The sequence below is a fragment of the Microcaecilia unicolor genome, chromosome 7, assembly GCF_901765095.1.
Source record: "Microcaecilia unicolor chromosome 7, aMicUni1.1, whole genome shotgun sequence".
Classification (NCBI taxonomy): Eukaryota; Metazoa; Chordata; class Amphibia; order Gymnophiona; family Siphonopidae; genus Microcaecilia; species Microcaecilia unicolor.
In genome coordinates, this window is record NC_044037.1 from 178,879,568 (window position 1) to 178,902,277 (window position 22,710).

At 45.8% G+C, this 22,710-nt stretch overlaps 1 protein-coding gene across 1 annotated transcript in view; it reads left to right on the plus strand.

Annotated features, from left to right (window-relative positions):
• The window catches only part of BZW1 (basic leucine zipper and W2 domains 1), a 124,346-nt gene that overhangs the window by 97,986 nt on the left and 3,650 nt on the right, over nt 1-22,710 (plus strand). The window contains exons 9-11 of the mRNA XM_030208793.1: nt 1,303-1,449; nt 2,520-2,658; nt 3,781-3,903. Of these exons, the coding sequence (XP_030064653.1) occupies nt 1,303-1,449; nt 2,520-2,658; nt 3,781-3,903 (409 nt within the window). The remainder of the gene's footprint in view (nt 1-1,302; nt 1,450-2,519; nt 2,659-3,780; nt 3,904-22,710) is intronic.

The following is a 22,710-nucleotide window of genomic DNA, read 5'->3' on the forward strand; positions in this document are numbered from 1 at the left end:
GATAATGAGTGGAATGGAACGGGTCGATGTGGATCATCTGTTTACACTTTCCAAAAATACTAGGACAAGGGGGCATGCGATGAAGCTGCAGTGTGGTAAATTTAAAACGAATCTGAGGACATTTTTCTTCACTCAACGCGTAGTTAAACTCTGGAATTCGCTGCCGGAAAAGGTGGTTAAGGCGGTTAACTTAGCGGACTTCAAAAAAGGGTTGGATGGCTTCCTGGAAGAAAAAGAATGTTATTGAATGGACGAGGGAATAATGCAGTAGTTCTAGGATGGGCGGGACAAATTGCTTGTTCTTTTGGCCGCTGTCGGTGACAGGGTGCTGGGCGCGATGGACCCTTGGTCTGTCGCAGCATGGCGATTCTTATTTACTTATGTACTTACGTATGAAATAAACTACAAAAAAAATCCCTCCCCCTACAAAAAGGAAGCAGTTTTGGTTCATTTTTGTAGGGTGTTTTTGTATTGTATATATGCTGTAACATTCTTGAAGTGTGCAGGCTTTAAATGCAGATACTCTTGTACAAATGAATGCTCCTATACTGATTTTGAGGGGAGGGGGACTAGATACACTTTTTTCCAAATGCTTGTCAATTTTTAAGAAAAGTATAAAATGCTGTATGAACCAAAAGTCATGAGCCTCTTCATAATCAGTTTCATTAGGTGCATTCCTATAAAGCAGTAGAGATTTCTGGGCCATTTCAGGTCATTTTCACCCAAATTATAGTTCTTTCTGAATTTTTTTTTTAATATGGGGAAATGCAGCTGGATTAAAATTGTACTAAGTTTGGAGATAACTATGGTATGGTTCCATGTTTTTGTATATTGACTTAATTCAGTATCATAATTATGATTGTGTAAGTACATGTAGAAGACTCAACATCAATTTTAACTTTATTCCCTGAAAGGAACAGGCTGAAAATTCTTTTTATTCATTTATGGTTTAATAATTCAAAGCATAAAACATTTCTGTTTTCAACCCAGTATTTGTCCTCAGTTTATGCTAGTCTTTCTGCTTCATATTTTGATCCAGGTTGTTTCCACTTGCATTGTATCAACAGTGCACTTTTTTTTTCCTGTTTACTGTGCAGAATTTTTGATGGAGAGGTATATTTACATTTGAGTGAGTTGTGTAAGAGAGGAAACTAATCTAGACTATATTTCAATACCTGGAAAGCCTTTTCACATGGAGCTAAGTTTCTGTGAACTGTTTATCTGTACTTCCAGCAAACGTGACTTGCAATGGGGTCACACTATATGATAAGACATGTTTATTCCTGAAATGTTGCTTTCCAGATCAGTTTGTATGTAAAAGAAGAGATGAAGAAAAACAACATTTCTGAGCAAACTGTGATTGGGATTGTATGGACTAGTGTAATGAGCTGTGTAGAGTGGAACAAAAAGGAAGAATTGGTGACGGAGCAAGCCATCAAGCATTTGAAGGTACGAGATGGATACAGTAGCAATTTGTTTCATGTGGCAGCTATGACATTTTTTTGTCACATTTATTTCCACCATTTAGTGGAAGATATCCATTCTGTGACATTTAAGGGGCAATATTCAACTCATGACAGCCAGCATTTTTATTTTATTTTTATTTTTTTTGCAGTGCCAGCTGCTGTAGGTTTGTTTGTTTTTTTTATACCTGAATATTCAGATCTGGACCATACCTGGATACAGATGCTCAATATAGGTATACAGCCACCAGCACTAATTCAGGTACCTGGATACCTACCTGGATAAAATCAAGACAGCCTTTTTGGTATCCTTTTTGGAGGAGTGGCCTAGTGGTTAGGGTGGTGGACTTTGGTCCTGGGGAACTGAGGAACTGAGTTCGATTCCCGACACAGGCAGCTCCTTGTGACTCTGGGCAAGTCACTTAACCCTCCATTGCCTACCGCATTGAGCCTGCCATGAGTGGGAAAGCGCGGGGTACAAATGTAACAAAAATAAATAAATAACCCGGTTAGCAGACTGAATATCGCCTTTAACTGGGTAACTGTCTTATTTATTTATTTTATTTATTTGGATTTTGCTCACACCTTTTTTCAGTAGTAGCTCAAGGTGAGTTACATTCAGGTTCACTGGATATTTCTTTGTCCCAAGAAATCTAAGTTTGTACCTGAGGCAATGGAGGGTTAAGTGATTTGCCCAATATCACAAGGAGCAGCAGTGGGAATTGAACCGGCCACCTCTGGATTGCAAGACCAGTGCTCTAACCACTAGGCCACTCCTCCACTCCACCTTAGTTTCTTCTCCTCTGCTAGGGTAGTTGGTGTTTTTTCAGCAGTATTATCCGGATAATGCATCTGAAAATTACTGATCGGCACTGGTGAGCAGCACTTATCCGGGTAAGTCGCTCCTACCTGGATAAGTGGTGCTGAAAATGGATACATTAATTTTCAATAATATAAAGTCCAAAGGGATGTGGGTTCTTACAGTTTAAACAGTTTATTTAAAATCATTTGTTTTAATTCTCTAAGTGACACTTTTTTTATTCACCCCTTTAAAAGCAATACAGCCCTCTCCTCGCTGCCTTCACTACCCAAGGTCAGTCTGAGCTGACACTGCTGCTGAAGATCCAGGAGTACTGTTATGACAACATTCATTTCATGAAATCCTTCCAGAAAATTGTGGTGCTTTTTTATAAAGGTACTTCTTTCTTTCCTTCTTATTTGTTAGAGGACATTCTTACTGTGTGTGGGACAGCAGTGAACTGGGTTCTTGGATAGCCCATATGTATATAGTAGACCAAAAAACCCTTTGATCGGTGAAATGGGTTTTTACATAAGTGTTATACCTAGCATTTCTCTGTTTGTGTAAGGAACACACAAGCTCTAGTATTAAAAACATTGTTCCTGGTGGTACCTTGTACTGATCATAAGTGAAGCGTGACATATAGTATATGTAAACCACTTTGGTTGTACACACAGAAAGGTGGTTTATCAAATCCATTGCTCCTTACAAATTGGTTTAACAAGAATTAACGATGTTTTGTTATGGGTTCTGGCTTTCTTTCTCATTGAGAACCAAGGCTGGGATGTAGCATCTTGGACTTTCATTTGCAGCTACCAGGAATCTCCACCCCCCCCCCCCTCCTTTTTTACCTCTACCCCAGATATAGTCCAGTCACTATCACCAGCTCTCAGAACCTGGCTAATGTAGGCTTGAATATGGCCACTAGGTTATAGTGTCATCGTGAAATGAGTGGGATTCTTCCAAAGGATCTGTGAGTGGAAAGTTTGAGTTTCTGCAAGTTACTATGAAGAATGACTGGGATTTTTTTTTTTCTTCTAGAAGGGAAAAGAATGTTTGGGAATGGGTTTGGCCCAGTAATTTCTTTCTCCTGTTGGATTTCCAGCTCAGTTAGAAATGGAACTGGCTAATAGTGTTGGGAGCATTCATAGACAAGTGCCCAGTAGTTCTCCCCACCCCCACCCCTATTTTCATATCCCCTTCCACTTCCATCTCTAGGTCCAGTGATTCTAGCACATCACACAGTTTGGGGCACACAGTTTGGGGCAGTGCATCAACATTCCTTCAGGATCCCTACATCAAGCTACTAGGTGTTGCTGTTGTATGAAGACTGGGGACTACCTACCAGGAGCTGTGAATGCTGCCTGTGCAGTGTCCCTAGCCAGCCCAGGGGAATAAGACCTTACCCAAGAGTGGAACACTAGTCCTTCACATGGAAAGTGAACAAGAACAACATTACTACCAAACCACTAGGCCAGTCTTGCTTAAATGTTTTCATTGTAATAACTTGTCTTGCAGCTGAAGTTCTGAGCGAGGAGCCTATCCTGAAGTGGTATAAGGATGCACATCTTGCAAAAGGAAAAAGTGTGTTCCTGGAACAAATGAAAAAATTTGTTGATTGGCTTAAAAATGCTGAAGAAGGTAAGGTTTTATCAGATAAAATAACCAACAGAACAAGGGGTATTGAATTTTAATGTTGGGCTACACGGGGGGAGGGGAGGGAGAAGAGGCGGCACTTTAAGTGGCCCAGTGGACTTTGGGGGGGGGGGGGGGGAATGTTCCATCACTGGATGTTTTGTGGCCAGTAGGACAGTTATACATGTTGCATAAACATGCATTTATTAAATCTCTTTATTCAAAAACTGCATAATAACACAGGAAACCAAAGCAACGGTTAACAAGAGGAATCCAGGCAGTACAAAAGATCCCAACAAACAATCCTCCCACTCTAACTCCAAACCCCAGCCATAAAAGCCCATAGCAATCGGGTTCTGGACTCTGAAAACCCTGAATGTACAAACAAGAGTGACACCGCTCCACCACCACCCAACCCTGAAGGTACTCAAGGGGCAAGCTGAAAAGCATTTAAAACTTGACTGTGAGCTCTAGGAGAGATTGAGTTATAAGTATGGCTCCCAAATGACTAGAAAGTGCTTTAGTCTCTTCAAATGATTGGCTTCATGGAATTCCCACAACATCAAAGCATGTAGCTTGTTCGCCAATATCAGAACGAATGTAGGTGGCATGTCCAACACCCAATAGTTTAAGGTACATTTCTTCCCTACTATAAAGGCTTTGCTGAAAAAGCTTCGCTGACCACTAGACTGCACCCCAAAGAAGGAACTGATATTAAAAATGATCCCTTCCAGGGAGAGGCTTAAGAATGACCCAAAAGTCGCTTTAAGGTAAGTGAGGAGAGCCACCCAGAAAGCACGTATACGTCAACACTGCCAGAGACCATGATAAAGTATTGTCCTGAATGGCACACTTTAAACAGTGGGAGGAGTTGGTGCAACCAGCACAAATAGCTCATTGTTATGAAAAGTAAGCTCTGTGGGTCACATGATAGTGATATTCCAATAGTTTGGCGCTATGGGCCGGGTCAGGGATCATGCTTAGCAAGTATGATTAATGGCAAAAGGGTCTACTAATATCCTGGCTCCAGGCTTCAAACATAAGGATGTAATTCTGTGCTGGCTGGTATTTAACCAGAGCTTTCTTAAACCAAGAAACAGAAATGTGGTCAGCGACGTCACTTTCTAAAAATTCCCCATAGCCACATAAACAAACATTTAATAGTGATGGGTTTGTTACTGGAGTTATTGGAGGGAGGGAATATGAATTTGCAGTTCACAGGGAGTGGGGGGGGGGGGGGGGGGGGGGAGGGAAGGAATCACATTAGTGTCAGTAGAGGGAGGAAGGAAGAACAGTGAGATTGGCTGGGGATGATCTTACTGATGGAATCCCTAATCAGGTTAACAGCTCCAGGTTATTGGGAACACTTGTTGCATTCAGTTGGAGTAAAACTAAGACGCTCTGTCCCTGATGTCTGAGGCTTCTGGTAATCCTACAGTCAGTGCTTGGCTATCTGGTTTGGCCCCTGCCCCATGCTTTTTCCTTGTTTGTGCTGCAGCAGGGATAGGCAGACACTAAACACTACCCACAAATGGGAACTCTGAAAATACTGGGAGGAGGTTGGAAGGGCATGATAAGATGGTGGAGTTGGTGTCTCTCCTGATGAAGCTGTTGTGAAACAGTGCACTCTGTTCTGAAATGGAAATTTATTTTTAAGTGAAAATTTTGATTTTGGGGGTCAGGTAACTAACTTTTTCCAAATCGATAATTTGTTTGTGAAAGAGAAATTAATTGTGAAAATTTTAATACAATGAAGGAAGAGAAAGTATAAACAATAAACATGAAAAAATTGCTCAGCCTTTTTCCTATGTGAAAAAGTGGGTGCATATGATCTGAGCCTCTGAAGTCTTTCCCCCCCCCCCCCCCTCAGTTTAATTTGATGTGTTATATGATTACTAGCCGTTGAGCCCGTAAAAACGGGCTGGTATTGGAGTTTTCCTTCCCCGCCAACCACCCCCCCCCCCCCCCCCCCCCCCCGATGAGGTCGCCACCACTCCCCCCTCGGAGTCGCCGCCACCGCTGCCACCCCTCCACCCGGCCCTCTCTTCGCTTCTGAACTTACACATCCATTTGCCGAACACAGCAAGGCACATCAGCTGAGCTGCCGTGGGCCCTTCCTTCTCTGCCTGTGGCCCCGCCCTCCTGTGAAGTAACGTCAGCAAGGGCGGGACACAGGCAGAGAAGGAAGGGGCAGCTCAGCTGATGTGCGTTGCTGCGTTCGGCGAATGGATGTTTAAGTTCAGAAGGGAAGAAAGGGCCCGGGCCGGGTGGAGGGGTGGGGGGGGAGGGGTAGCAACCTCGGCGGCGCAGTTTCCCTCTCTGTCCCGCCCCTCCTGTCATCACGTATTGACGCGGGGGCGGGACAGACAGACAGGGAAGTCTCTACTGCGCATTTGCGAGTGAGTACGGTCACTCGCCGTTTATATGTTTGATTTCATCAGTAACTTAGTATTAGAACACGTCTTGCATTGTTAATTGGATTGATCTGTCTATCATAGGCATTTGGTTTGTCATCTTTTTTTTTTTTTGTCCTGTGGCTGAGTATCCAGTACTGTGGGGAGATCATTGATGTAGCTTGATCCCACCTTCTTCATTATCTGCTTCTGTAACTACTTGTTCTGAAGCTCAATGTTTCTTACAAATGACTTAGTTTTCATCGGTTTCTCCCCTCCACTTGCCCCAGTTCCATTTTACAGAAGTGTAAGGTTGAGAAGACCAGGATGCCACATAGAACCAAAGGCTTTTTGTGAATCAGTAAAACATGCAAATATTCTCTGAGGTAGTAGAGGGGTGTTTTTTTTGTTGTTTTTGTTTGCAGGTAATTATAAGGTAGTCAGTTCAGAGAATCAACCCAATCAGATTTCTGTGCAGACTTGCTGTTAAATATTTGAGCACATTAGTATAGAGCAGTTTCTAATGTTATTGACAGTTCCTTCTTGGGTTAGTGCTAGACCCCTCTCCCTGTTTTATAAATGGGGAATAACTACACCACTAACCATGTCTTGCGGAAAGGACCAGAAAATATAATCAGGTTAAATAGCCCTTTTATTCTTTCCCCTTCAGCAGTATAGGATTCAGCAAGCGCTATTTGAGCATTTTCATTTAATGTTCTTTAGGGGCCAAATGCTTTTTCTAAAAGTATTCTCTAATTTCCTGTATTGTTGTGGGGGTGTTGAATAATGTTTTCTGATATTTTGATCCTCCTGAGGGAGTTCTCTACTCTTTAATTTCAGCATGCTTTGTCAAAATAACTTTTAAAATAAAAAAGTGCAATTTTTTTTCTTCCAGAAATACTGTAAGTACTGTGTTTCCCCGAAAATAAGACAGTGTCTTATATTAATTTTTGCTCCCAAAGATGCGCTAGGTCTTATTTTCAGGGGATGTCTTATTCGGGAGTAGTAGGGGGACTGTGGCGGTCGGGAACAGTATTGAAGTGGGGGGCGGTATCCTGCAGAGGTAGGCCGTGGCTCGCCTATCTGCCCACAGTGACCGCAGGACTCGAGTGGAGCAGGGCTGGGAATGGAGGAGGGGTATGAACTAGGGAAGGTAATGGAATGTGGGGCCATGCTGCTCTGGCTGGGGGTCTCAGGAGGTTGTGAGAGGGCTTAGGGCGCAGAATCATCCCTACCGTATTACAAACATTAAAAAAAAATTCTACGATAGCTCCGTTCCCTGTTGGTGGCGCTTTATGCGCTCCTCCTGTACATTCACAACACTTTCAATCCTTCTAGTCTGACTTAGCCCTTGGGCGATGGAGCAGTGCCGAAAGGGCTCGGTTATTCATTTTCTTTTCTTTTATTATTTCTGCAAGGGGGATGTTTATTTTCTTTCAGGGCTCACTTACCGGTAGTTGATCTTCACAAAAGCGTGAAGGAGGATGGTAGGAGTCCGCTGGACGATAGATTTTCCACCTCAGTCTTATTTCTTGCATTTCTTTTATGTTATTTCGTCTTTGGGTTGCAGCGAAAAAAATTAAGGTTTCTGTGTCCATGTCCCATCGGGGCCAAACAAAAACTTTGCTAGGTCTTACTTTCGGGGAAGTCCTTATATTTAGCAATACAGCAAAACCTCTACTAGGTCTTATTTTCAGGGGATGTCTTATTTTCGGGGAAACAGGGTATATATAAGGCTAGCCTCTGCTCCTCATGCTTAATAAAAGACATGAGCTAAATGAAAAATTCATAAATTAACCCCACTCCCCAGTTTTACTGTCCCTCCTGTTTTCCACTCCACTATAACCATTCTCTTCCCCCATAGCCATATTACCCTCCCTAGTGTGACCCTAGCTTCATGACCCTTTCCTCCAAAGCTTGATCTCTTACCTGGTTTCTTTAACTGTCCTGGCTGATACCCTAGCTCCCTCATAGCTCTCATTTTCTCCAGGCTTCATCCCACAGGGTTCACTCTTCTTGGCCAGGTTTCTACCCTCTATACTTACACTTTTCCTGCTGATAAGCTCAATATGACTTGATTCCACCAAGCAGCATTCATATTCTTTCTCCTAGCAGGCTCAACCCCATTAAAATACACTTGATATCTCTTCACAGCAAGCTGGAACAATTCTGATTTTGTAGTTAGGCTCCCTTGCTACTCTGTGGAAGATTTTATTCACTTGCCTGATCAATAACATATGGGGAATGATTGTGTTCTTTATTTAGGAAGGTATTAATCTTCCATTTTTAACTCCACCTTTTTCTCTATTTAATTTGGTTCTTCCATGTGTTTCTTGGAGGTCATCTGGAGATGCTGGTATTTTGCTTTGATCTACTGATTTACAGGACCATTAATTTAGAAAAGGGGTTTATCAGACTAATGGCCCGATAAAACCCAATTTTTCCTCCTCTTGTCTCCTCCTGCTTGGTCAGTGGCCACAGTGATATGTGACGGCAGGGTAGAGGGAAGGAGAGTAGATTCAGACTTAAGGTGATAGGACAAGGGAGAGCAGGCTGTAGCAGGTAGGGAATGGGGAGAGTTAACAGGGTCCTGGCTGATGGTAGGGATTGTGGGGAAACGGAAGTAGCAATTGCCTGGTCCTTTCAACCACTGGCAGCAGGCACACTGGGGAAAGACTGCAGCAAAGCAAACTGGATTCCTGTCTGTGCTCTTCACACCAGAAGAAAGTGTAAACTTGGTCAGTTGGCCACATGGTATCTGCATATGTGACATGTGATGTATGGATAGCTTCCAAACCTATTTGGGAGCCGCTGCTCTAAACATTTGCTGTAGCCAGCTATTTCTGCCATAAGAGGTGTTTAAACACCCGTTTGGTAAGTATTTGACTGTTGCGCCTGCCATATTCAGTTTTTTTATTTTGAACCTGTTTACTTAAAAAAAAAAAAAAAAAAAAAAAGCTACTAGCTAAACATTAAATTTCTTGTCATCAACAGCAGATGAATCCATTAACTGATGGGTTGTATCTGCCTACAAGCAGGTGGAGATAGAGAACACTGAAAGCACATGGTGTTCCTGGACGCCCAGCCCCATCTGCCTTCAGTATATCTCTATCTCCCAGCAGGTGTGGACGTCACTTTCTCAGCTCCTGGATTTCTGCCTGGGGTGGCTCCTGTGCTTTGCCAATAGAGCAGGGGGTGTTGTGGCTGGTGGTGCCCACTTCAAAGGCATACTTGGTTTTCCCTGTCCCTGCCTTACCCCATTCCCCCTCCTCCCGGAGTTCCTCTGTGGCTGCCTGCCTCTAACTTTCCTCACAGTAAAAAAAAAAGTCTTGCTTTCTCAGCGTTGTGATTTCTGAGGCTTTCTACAGAACTCTTGGTTTGGTGCAGCTTGACCGAAGCTCGTTAGACTCGGTCTCCTGAGATGAGAGTGGTGCCCAGCTCCTCCAGGGAGGTTCCCGCTGACAGCGCTGTGTGCGGGGTAAGTTTTGGCATGAAGGCGTCATTTTGTTTTCTGTATTTGATGGCTGCTGAAGGGGTTAAGTGCTGCTCCCACTGTGGGAAACGCAGATCAGCAGCGGGGCTTTGCAGCATATGCTGCCTAGATGCTAATGCTGGCACGAGCATGGTGGACGGTGATTCTTCCCGCCCAATGGAGTTGGCAGCGGGCGCCATCTTGGAGGAGCTGCGTAACTCGGCCCTCGTGGTTGCGGAGGGGTCTGAATATAGGGGAACGCCTCGTTTCGAGGTTTCTAGAGGAGCTATTGCCTCTGCTTCCCCCAATGTGGGGGTGGATACATAGGGTGAGTTTTTTTCTCCCCTGAATTTGTTCTGCTGATGCATAAGGCTTTTATGTTAAAAAGAGCACTGCCTGAGGCTCCAGACAATTCCTTTCGGACTGGGTTGCCTCCAGTTCTTGATAGCCCAGCATCTGCTGGAGACTTTTCTTCCCCTGAGCTTTTGGCTGATGCTAAGTGTAGACGAGTGACTACTCTGTCTGAGGGGGACTCTTCACCCTGTTCTCCCCCGTGGTCTAGTTTCGGGGAGTGTGAGAGGTCTGGCAGGCCCTCACAGACTGATGATCCAGACGTGGATGACCCTAAAGCGGTTCGGAGTTTACACCGCGACAAGCTGCCAGCTCTCATGTCTGATGCCTTACAGGCCCTTTGTATTGAAGATCCTGCTGAGGGCGCTGCCTCTTCTATTAATCCTTGCATGGCTAGTACTAAGAAGCCTTCTCGGGCTTTTCCCGTGCATGCTTCCATCCAAGAGCTTATTTCAGCTCAATGGTCTGACCCTGATGGTCCCTTGAAGGTGGCCAGGGCTATGTGTCACCTATACCCTCTGAGTGAAAGTCAGTTGGCCCTCTTTGGGATGCCTAAAGTGGATGCATTAGTCATGGCTGTGACTAAAAAGACTACTTTCCATATCATCAAGCAGATCATTCCATAGACTGGGTTGTGTCCATCTACCAGCAGGTGGAGATAGAGAACATACTAGTCTATGGATTGATCTGCTATGATTAATGGAAAGAAAATTATCAGGTATGCTACATAATTTTACCTTCCCGGTGGAGGGAGGGGTCGCTTTGAAAGATATGCAGGACCGGCAGCTGGAATCTGCGCTGAAGCGGTCCTTTGAAATCTTGGGCCTGTCCTTCCGGGCGGCTATTTGCAGTTCCTATGCAGCTCGGGCCTGCCTTCCCTGGTTGCAGCAGGCGGTTGAGCAGCCCACCGATGGAGCGGGTTCCCTCGCTGAGGTCGGCCCGCGTATGGAGTCTGCCCTGTCTTTTTTTTTGGCTGATGCCCTTTATGATCTGGTCAGAGCTTCAGCTAAGCAGATGTTGGTGGCGGTTGCTGCCCGCCACCTTCTTTGGCTCCGGCATTGGGCAGCTGACATGACCTCTAAACAAAGACTGGTGAGGTTACCCTTTTGGGGCCTTCTTTTATTTGGGGAGGATTTGGAGAAGATTGTTAAGGACCTAGGGGACTTTGCCTGAGGATAGGCTGCAGCCTTCTTCCAAAAGTCCTTCTTTTCCCTCCTCTTCCAGGCCACGTTTTTGCGAAGCTCACAGGTATCGCCCGGGGCACTCTGCGGGGTTTGGTCAACGTACCCGTTTCCAGCAGAGGAACTACTTTCATCAGACAAACGCGCTGCGGCGTCCGGGCAACGTCCAGGAGTTCAGGGGCGTCCTTCACAATGATGGGACACCAGTCCACTCGTCGGTTCCTGCAGTAGGGGGTTGTCTCTCCCGCTTTCTCAAGGAGTGGACCAAGATTACTTCGGATCAGTGGGTTCTGGACCTGATCAGAGAAGGTTACCGACTAGAATTCGCTGCCCCGGTGGGGGAGACGTTTTTGGAGTCCCGATGCAGCACTGCCATCAAGCGGGCACCGGTAAATGAGACCTTGCAGGTGTTGCTGAAGCTCGGAGTGGTGGTTCCTGTTCCTCCCGCCAAACGCGGCTGCGGTTGCTACTCCATCTATTTTGTGGTGCCTCGAAAAGGCAGGTCGTTGAGACCTATCCTCGACTTACACAGAGTCAACAAGGCCTTAGGAGTGCGACACCTCTATGGAAACCCTGTGCTCCGTCATTGCAGCGGTACAGCCGGGAGAGTTTCTCACATCTCTGGACTTCAAGGAAGCGTATTTGCATATTTCCATCTGGCCGCCGCATCAGCGGTTTCTCCGGTTTGCGGTATTGAGCCAACATTTCCAGTTTCATGTCTTGCCCTTCGGCCTGGCAACTGCCCCTCGGACTTTTTCCAAGATGATGGTAGTGGTGGCTGCCTTTCTCAGGCGAGAGGGTATCAGAGTTCACCCTTATCTCGACGACTGGCTCATCAGAGCGGATTCGGCAGACGAAAGCCGACTTGCCACAGCCAGAGTTTCAGTTCTTCAGACTCCGGGCCTGGGTAGTCAATATGCCCAATCATCTTGACCCCCTCTCAGTCTCTCGAGTATTTGGGGTCCGTTTTTCTTCCCGACAACAGGCGTTTCAAGCTTCAGAATCAGGTCTGCCTGCTCCTGCGGATGCCTCGCCCTCGAGCTTGGGACTTTGTTCAGCTCCTGGGATCGATGATGGCCACCATAGAGGTGGTTCCCTGGGCGAGAGCTCACATGAGGCCGCTGCAGCTTGCTCTGCTTCAGCAATGGTCTCCGATTTCCCAGGAATACCAACGCAGACTAAGGTGGCTTTCTGCGGTCCAGCGCAGTATGGATTGATGGCTTTCCGACAGCATGCTGTGGCATGGGATGCCACTGGCTCTTCCTTTTTGGTGTCTGGTGATAACGGATGCCAGCCTTTCAGGCTGGGGAGCTCATTGCTGGGGACGCTATGCTCAGGGTCTGTGGTCCACCGCGGAAGCGGGATGGTCCATCAATCGCTTGGAACTGAGAGCGATATTCCAGGCTCTTCTGGCCTTCCACAGGATGCTGAAGGGTCTTCCTGTCCGAGTTCTGTCGGACAACACGACAGCAGTGGCCTGCATCAGTCGTTGGGGCGGCACTCAGTGCAGGGCCCTGGCTGCGGAGGCGTCTCAGATCTGCAACTGGGCCGAGCACCACCTAGAGCTGCTGCCCGTGGCTCACATAGCCGGTCAGAGCAACGTACAAGCCGATTTCCTCAGCAGACATCAAATCGACCCGGCGGAATGGGAACTGGCAGAAGTTTTTCTTCAGATTTGTGCCAAATGGGGGACAGCAGGCTTTGGACCTCATGGCATAAATGCCAAAATCCCTCGCTTTTTCAGCAGATGGAGAGATCCTTGCTTGGCGTGGTTGGATGCCCTGGATCAACCTTGGCCCTCTGGCCTCCTGTATGTGTTCCCTCGGCCCTTGATAGGGCGAGTACTACTTCGGATTCGCCTGTACCGAGGATTGGTGATTCTCATCACCCCGGATTGGCCAAGGCGTCCGTGGTACGCGGATCTCCGGTGGATGCTGGTGGGATGCGCCTCTTCCTTTGCCTTGGGTTCCGAACTTTAGTTCAGGGTCCGGTGACTATGGAAGATCCTTGCCGCTTTGGTCTTACGGCCTGGCTCTTGAGAGGGCGCAATTGAGGGACAAGAGCTATTCTAATAAGGTTGCCACGCTCTTGCAGGCTCGCACGCGGGCTACCTCTGTGACTTATACTCGGATCTGGCGCACTTTTGAGGCGTGGTGTACTCCAAAGTCTATCTCACCTACTCTGGCGACAGTCTCGCTTTTGCTGGACTTTTTGCAGGACGGGCTACAAAAGGGCCTGGCCTACAATTCCCTTCGGGTTCAAGTGGCAGCGTTGGCCTGCTTCCGGGAGAAAGCCTCTGGTTTGTCCCTTGCTGCTCATCTGGATATTGTCCGATTTCTCAGAGGGGTGCTTCGTCTCCGTCCTTCTTTGCGGTCGCCCTGTCCGGCTTAGAACCTGGAGCTCGTGTTGAAGGTGCTCCAGCGATCCCTGTTTGAGCCTCTTAAGCTTCTGAGAAGGATGTGACTCTCAAGACAGGTTTTTTAGTGGCAGTGACATCGGCAAGAAGAGTGTCTAAGCTTCAGGCTCTTTCCTGTCGGGATCCTTTTCTACAGTTCTCGGAATCCGGGGTAACTGTTCATACGGTACCTTCCTTTCTGCCTAAGGTGGTTTCAGCTTTTCGCCTGAAGCAGCCCGTTTTTCTTCCTTCCTTTTGTAAGGAGGAGTTTCTGGACTCCTTTGGGCAATTGCGCCTTTTGGATGTCCACAGGGCTCTGTAATAGTATCTGCAGATGTCAAATGAGTTTAGGAATTCGGATCATTTATTTGTTCTCTTGGCAGGTCCCCAATGGGGGTTTCCGGTGTCTAAGGCCACTATAGGCCGCTGGCTTAAGGAACTCATTTTTTTCTGCTTATCTGATTTCATGGCGGTCGCCGCCTGAAGCGTTTAAAGCGTACGCTACGAGGGCAATGTCGTCTTCGTGGGCTGAAACGGTTGTCTTTTCTCTTCAAGAGATTTGTTGTGCTGCTACCTGAGCTTCTCGGCTCTCTTTTTTGTGCAGCATTACAGGCTGGATGTGGCAGCGCGGCAGGATGCGCATTTTGGAGCGCAAGTGCTTGCACGTGGAGTTGCTTGTTCCCACCCTACTTAGGGAGTGCTTTGGTACATCCCATCAGTTAATGGATTCATCTGCTGTTGATGACAAGGACGGGAAAATTAGATTCTTACCTTGATGATTTTCTTTCCTTTAGTCACAGCAGATGAATCCATGATCCCTCCCTGCCTGACTACTTTTTGTACAGATGTTGCATACAGACATTGTGCCTCATCAGGAGTACTTGAAGACAAGCTATCAGAGTTTGTACATGCTGTTTTTTTATTTTTATTTATTTATTATAAATTTACAACTTTGCAAAACCAAACTTGTTTCCAGAAACACAGTGTAGAGTATCATTATAGGAAAAATTATATAATATGAAAATAAAATATTCACTTTCTTAGACCACTTTGAGGGGGCATAAGTCCAAATATGAAGGATTACTAAGAAATATTATACATTTTAGGTAAAGCAGTGATTGGAGACTCTTCCATTACATGTCCAATATTATTTAAGCCTTTTCAAATCTAGAAAAACTTTTAATTGTTCAGGGGCATAAAATGTGTACTTTGATTCTCCAAATCTTATCATGCATTTACATGGATAGGCAAGGAAAAACGAGGCACTAATGTCCAAAGCTTGCTGTTTCATTTCTAAAAAGAATTTCCTCCTCTCTTGGGTTACTTTGGCAACATCGGGGTAAATCCAAATTTTCCCGCCTCCAAAACAGGTCCTTAGAATGTTTAAAATAAAGTTTCAAGATATTATTGAGGTCCTGCTCAAATACAAAGGAGACCAATAATGTTGCTCTTTCCGACGTATTATCTATCGTCTGTTCCAAAATTTCCGAAATGTTACTCAAATCCGGGTTATCCACTGGTCTATGTTCCGCTTCATTTTTCCTAGTTTTTTTCGGAATATAATAAATTTTGTTTATAGGGGGTATAGCAGTCAAAGGAATTTTCAAATTTTCAACCAAGTATCTTTTGAATAAGTCTAAAGGTAAAATACGTGGTGATTTAGGGAAATTGAGTATTCGAAGATTTAAGCGTCTATTGTGGTTTTCAGTTTGTTCGATTTTTCTATGAATAGCCAGTTTATCCTTTACCACACTTGAATTAAATTCTTATAATTGATTAATGTCTTTTTGCATCAGATTGACACAAGAAGATAGATCCTCTTTCACTGCATCTATTGTTTTAGCAATTTCTTCAAACTTGAGAGATAATACCGAAATCTCACCTGCTGATCTTTGAAGCGTATTATCCATTGCATTTATCCAGATTTTCTCAAGACTTATCTCCATTGTTGTTCCGGAGGCCCCAATCAACTCTCGGGCCTCTGTTTCCGTTTCCGTCGCAGTGGTAGACCCCCACCCGGCAGCTTTTCACCAACACCTATGGTAGACTGAAAGCTGTCTCTCATTACCGCTTTCAACGCTGGGCATGGAGGAATATTGGATTCTAAAGGTGGGATGTGACAGAGATGTTTCCTGGCCTGGCGCGGTTTCCTCTCCTTCAAGGCACTGCGCTATGGGTCTTACTGCCTCAGACTCATTTGAGGCTCCGGCAAGGTAGCAGTCTATGCTCTGTTGGACCGATGAGGAAGACGTCTCAGTATTCCTTTCCTTTTGGTGTGGGGCATTATTCATTTAGGTAAATTTTTTTTTTCCAAAAGCCTCCAGCAGAGACACAGCATTTGCACACCAACCGCCTCACGACGCCAACTTGACACGCCCCCCTCCATACATGCTGTTTTTTATTGCAGGAGGTTGATAACGTCCCTCCTTTGTTTGGTTATTGCTCCGGTTCAGCGGCGTTTGTTCTCTGTGAGGCAAGTTTGTTATTTTGCCTTTTATTCACTCTGCTTTGGAAATTTCATATACTGAAGGCAGAGGGTGCTGGGCGTCCAGGAACACCATGTGCTTTCTGTGTTCTCTATCTCCACCTGCTTGTAGGTGGATACAACCCATCACTTAATGCATTCATCTGCTGTGACTAAAGGAAAGAAAATTATCAAGGTAAGAACCTAATTTTCCCATTTTCTGCAAGATGTCCTGTAATTTTGTTCTGTGTAGCAGTTGTGAGCTTCTGTTCACTTGAGTCACAGTTTGACCAGGGGTTCCTAAACTCTTGCAGACAAGTGTAGCTATGGGTACTTAAGAAGAGAGAAAAAAAAAAGACCAACACAGCATTACTAATATCCTTAGCTACTCACATTTTTATGACTGTTAGAAAAACTAACATTAATCACATTGCGAATTAGTCAAAACCAAAGCGTATTAATTTTAAGGGTAACTGATAGCAGCAAAGATAGGTTTATCATCTGACGAGTAAATATGTATTCTATTATGAGTGAGTTTTGTTAAGCCAGACCTTGATAAATTTTATTCGGATACTGAAACCAGTACCAAAACAAAGAAATAGCCTCCAGTGGATGCATAATGTCACTATTCATATATGGGTAGTAGGCTGAAATGGCTTACTGCCTCTCCATAATAGGAGGCTGGGTGTGTGGCAGAGTGAGGTAGGCTTTATAATGGCTATTTGGACAATTTTATTCAGTCACTATCCAGATAATTTTTTACACCTATTCTGCAGGTTAATTTAATTTTGGCATTTATAATCCATTTAACCAAGTTCAAGGTGGAGAACAATCACACATTATAAGCAGGTACTTTCTCTGTCCCTAAAGGCTCACAATCTTGTTTTTTGCTTAAACAGTGCCAGCATGACATGCTACACTAAATACTTAGTTAATAAGTGACATATAGCATAACATTGAATATGTGATTGTTTAAATGCTTACCACTTATTGAGTCAAGGAAACCATCAAGTTAAGTGGCTGATAACTAGATAGATGGAATTATGAATGTTGAGATTATATATAAAACAGAGCCCCTGAGGAAGCTGCATGAGTGAAACGGAGGGCCATAATTGGGCACAGATAAATGTTTTTGATTTAGAAGGTAGAGCTGCAGTTGGAAGTTTTAAGGTCACTTGAATTTTGTCACTAGCAAAATTATAAAAAGTTTTCTCTGAGGACAAACAGGCTTGCATGTTCTCACAAGCATGTAGATGCCGATTTGCTTCGGTCCGGCATTTAAGCCATCAGTTTTATCTTTCCGTGTGAGGAGCAACTGTGTTTTTAATTCACATGTCCAGAGCAGCAGTGTTTTTAATCGCTCTCCTTGCACATCTGGTCTGAAAGAGCTTTTTTGAGTGCCTTCGGCTGTTTTGTCTTTTTTTCATTCTGGGTTTTCTTTTTGTTAACCTCTTTAGACCTGCCTTTATTTCTTAAACAAGTTTTGCCTGGTTTTAAGTTTCCTTTATCTTTGACGTTCCGGGTCGTTTTTAGGTTCTGACTCCATCTTGGTTCTTCCCTTCTTTTTTGTGTGCCTTTGCCTCTTTTTCAGGCACCATTGAGTTGTTTGATTTGGCCGGCGAGGTTTTCTCATCCATGTCCACAAAGACTCCCAGTGGCTTCAAGTGCTGTACCCAGCGCAACTAGACCATTTCAGGGAAGGACGCCCATTCTTGGTGTCTGCAGTGTCCGACCATAGCCCTGCTAACTGTGTTCTCTATTCTCGCATGAAGAGGACTCAGGTTTCCTGAGATGCTCAACGAAAGAAGATGTTTGGAGCCAGGTCTGGTTCCTCGATGTCAGCATTGATTTTGGAGGTATTGAGCATCGCACCGGGAGCCTCGGTAAGTGTGGCTGATTTGAGACCTGAAGACACTGGGAGCAGTGAGGCATTGAGTGGGTCTCCACCTGTCTCGAGGCCTCCTGTTGTGCAGGTGTCTCATGATTCCTTGGTGGTGGAATCCCCTCTCAAAAGAGCCAGGAGTACTAGGGACTATGCCTCTGCTCCCCCAGGCAGAGAAGCTAGAACCCTGGTCTCTTTGGGAGGAAGATGTATCAGGCTTCAGTGCTGATCCCCCGTATTCAGTCATAACAGCTCTTCACGAGCATTCACTTGCGAAACTTGGTGAGACAGCTGTCAGACTTGGTTGATACGCTCCCTCTGGAGCAGGCTGAGCCTTTTCGCCAGTTGTTCAAGTAGCAGAAGGTGTGGCAAAGGTTCTTGACCAGAGGCACTTACGACACTTTTGATGTGGCATCCAGGATCAGTATAGCAATGCGCAGACCCTCATGGCTGCGTGTTTCTGACTTGGAACATTCTGTTCAGCAGAGGTTGGCGGATGCCCCTTGCCGGGGGGATAACCTTTTTGGAGAGAAGGTGGAGGAGGTCACCAACCACATCAAGAAACACATTGATACCATATCTTCTCTCCCCCACCGGGCTCCTGCTTCTGCCTCCTCATCTAGGAGGTTTTTTGACAAGCCACGGAGTGGTCTGTACTACTGTTCCAGGCGTAGGTACACTTCTGCGGCTCGTCAGCCTGCTCAGGCTCAGCCCCAATGCACTCGTTCACGTCAACAGTGTGTGTCTAAGGCCCCTGCTGCTCCCCAGTCAAAGCAAGGGATGAGTTTTTGACTGGCTCCAGCAGAGCATAGCCACAATGTCCATCCCGACGACTTGCCGGTCGGGGGAGGGGGGGTTAAAATGCTTTCACCAAAGTTGGCATCTTGTAACCTCCGACTGATGGGTTATTCAATTAGTCCATCTCGGATACACCCTCAGTTGGCTATCCAAACTTGCTCACCGAGAGCTCATTCATTCAGATCTCTGCACAGGCAGGTACTTGCAGAGGAACTCTCTGCCCTTCTAAAGGCCCGTGCGATCAAACCTGTTCTACCAGGGGAAGAAGGGCAGAGATTCTATTCCAGGTACTTCTTGTGCAGATAAAGACGGGGGGCATGCATCCCATCCTAGACTTAAGGGCCCTGAACAAATTCCTAGTTCAAGAAAAGTTCAGGATGGTTTCCCTGGGCATCCTTCTTGCCATGATTCAGAAGGGACGATTGGCTATGCTGTCTGGACTTGAAGGATACATATACTCACATCCGATACTTCCAGCCCACTGGAAGTATCTTCGATTTTGGCTGGGAACACATCACTTTCAGTACCACGTGTTGCCTTTTGGCCTCGCGTCAGCTCCCAGGGTCTTCACCAAGTGTCTAGCGGTAGTTGCAGTGTCACTATGAAGAATGGGAGTCCATCTCGACAATTGACTGGTAAAGAGCACCTCTGAGGACAGTGCTCGGGAGTCCATGCGGATGACTGTTCGGTGCTAGAGCTACTAGGGTTTGTTTTAAACTACCTCAAGTCCCATCTCCACCCTGTTCAACGATTTGAAATTCATAGGAGGCCCTGCTCAACACACAGAAAGGTTCGAGCCTACCATCTGGAGACACGAGCGAACAAACTTGTCTCCCTAGCATCCAAGGTTCGTTCCTCTCAGGTCACAGCTTGGCAGATGTTGAGATTGTTGGGCCACATGGCTTCCACAGTGTACACTATGCCCATGGCATGTCTTCACATGAGATCAGCTCAATGGACCCTGGTTTCTCAATGGCATCAAGCCACGGGGAGTGTGGAAGATGTCATCCAAGTGTCCCCAGAGCTTGTACACTCTTTAGTGGTGAACAATTCAATCCAATTTGACTCTGGGACTTCCATTCCAAATTCCTCAGCCACAAGAAAGGGATCTGGGTGTCATCGTCGATAATACACTGAAACTTTCTGCTCAGTGTGCTGCTGCAGCTCGGAAAGCGAATAGAATGTTGGGTATTATTAGGAAAGGTATGGAAAACAGGTGTGAGGATGTTATAATGCCGTTGTATCGCTCCATGGTGCGACCGCACCTTGAGTATTGTGTTCAATTCTGGTCGCCGCATCTCAAGAAAGATATAGTGGAACTGGAAAAGGTGCAGCGAAGGGTGACTAAAATGATAGCAGGAATGGGACGACTTCCCTATGAAGAAAGACTAAGGAGGCTAGGGCTTTTCAGCTTGGAGAAGAGACAGCTGAGGGGAGACATGATAGAGGTATATAAAATAATGAGTGGAGTGGAACAGGTGGATGTGAAGCGTCTGTTCACGCTTTCCAAAAATACTAGGATTAGGGGACATGCGATGAAACTACAGTGTAGTAAATTTAAAACAAATCGGAGAAAATGTTTCTTCACCCAACGCGTAATTAAACTCTGGAATTCGTTGCCGGAGAACGTGGTGAAGGCGGTTAGCTTGGCAGAGTTTAAAAAGGGGTTAGACAGTTTCCTAAAGGACAAGTCCATAAACCGCTACTAAATGGGAAAAATCCACAATTCCAGGAATAACATGTATAGAATGTTTGTACGTTTGGGAAGCTTGCCAGTGCCCTTGGCCTGGATTGGCCGCTGTCGTGGATAGGATGCTGGGCTCAATGGACCTTTGGTCTTTTCCCAGTGTGGCATTACTTATGTACTTATGTACAAAGAGTGCTGATGACGAATCCATCTCTCCTAGGATGGGGAGCTCATGTAGATGGGCTTCACATTCAAGTTGCTTGGTCCGCCCAGGAAATAAATCTTGAGATCAACCTCCTGGAGCTTTAAACAATCTGGAACGTTGTAAAGGCTTTCAGAGATCAGCTATCTTGTCAATCATTCTGATTCAAACAGGTTGCCATATATTATACCAACAAGCAGAGGGGCACAAGATCAAGCCCTCGGTATCAGAAGGCTGTCCGGATGTGGCATTGGGCTCGCCAACACGGCATGTTTTCAGGCCACATATCTGGCAGGCGCAAACACCCTGGCCGACAGGCTGAGCAGGATAATGCAACTGCACAAGTTGACTCTCCATATTGGCATAGCCTGCAAGATCTTCCAAGTGTGGGGCACCCCGTTGGTGGATCTTTTTGCCATTCGGATCAACCACAAGGTCCCTCAGTTCTGTTCCAGTCTTCAGGCCCACAACAGACTAGCATCAGATGCCTTCCGATACCTCTGGTTGGAAAGACTTTGGTGAAACTCAAGGAAGACCACAGAACCATGATTCCGATTGTGCCATACTGGCCGCGGCAGATATGGTTCTCTCTTCTTCTGGAATTATCCTCCGAAGAACCATGGAGATTAAGTGTTTCCTGACCTTCATCATGCAGAACGAGGGATCCCTACTACATCCTAACCTCCAGTCTCTGACTCTCACAGCTTGGATGTTTAGAGCGTAGAATTCGCTTCCTCTGGTCTTTCGGAGGGTATCTCCCTGGTTTTGCTGGCTTCCAGGAAAGATTCCACTAAGAGGTGCTGCATTTTTAAATGGAGGAGGTTTGCTGTCCTGTGTGAGAGCAAGGCCTTAGATCTCCTTTCTTGCCCTACATATAGACCCTTTTGAATACCTTCTATACTTATCAGAGTGTGGTCTGAAAACCAACTCAGCTGTCAGACTTACTCAGTAAGAGTTTACCTTCGTGCAATTAGTGCTTATCTTCAGTGTGTAGAGGGTAAGCCCATCTCAGGACAGCCTGTAGTTCGCTTCATGAGAGGTTAGCTTTTGTCAAAGCCCCCTGTCAAACCTCCACCAATGTCATGGGATTTCAACATCACTCGCCCAGCTGAAGAAACCTCCGTTTGAGCCACTGAATTCCTGCCATCAGAAGTACTTGACCTGGAAGGTCGTTTTCTTGGTGGCTGTTACTTCAGCTCATAGAGTCACTGAGCTTCAGACCTTAGTAGTGGATGCACCTTATACTAAGTTTCACCACAACAGAGTAGCTCTCTGCACACACCCTAAGTTCATACTGAAAGTGGTGTCTGAGTTCCATCTGATCCAGTCGATTGTCATGCCAACATTCTTTCCCCAACCTAGTGCCCATCCTGGCAAAAGCAGCTTGCACACCTTGGATTACAAGAGAGCATCAGCCTACTACATGGAGCGGACAAGGCCCCACAGACAGTCCGCCAACTTTTTGTTTCATTTGATCCCAACAGGATGGGAGTCGCCATCGGGAAACACACCATATCCAGTTGGCTGGCGGATTGCATTTGCTTCACTTATGCCCAGGCTGGGCTGGCCTTGGGGGATCATGTCACGGCTTATAATGTCAGAGCCGTGGCTGCATTGGTAGCCCACTTGAAGTCAGCCTCCATTGAAGAGATTTGCAAGGCTGCGACGTGGTCTTCAGTCCACACATTCACATCTCACTACTGCCTTGAGCAAGATACCCGACGCAACAGTTGGTTTGGGCAGTCAGCATTGCAGAATCTGTTTGGTGTCTAGAATCCTACTCCATTCTCCTAGGCCCATTTTATTCTGTTCCAGGCTGCACTCTTGCTCAGTTGTATATAGTTTCAGGTTAATCTGTGTTGTCCTCACCGTTGCAAGGCCCAATTAACCAGTATTTGTTTTCACTGAGCCTGGATGCTAGGGATTCCCCACTTCTGAGAACATGCAAGCCTGCTTGTCCTCAGAGAAAGCGAAGATACTTACCTTTA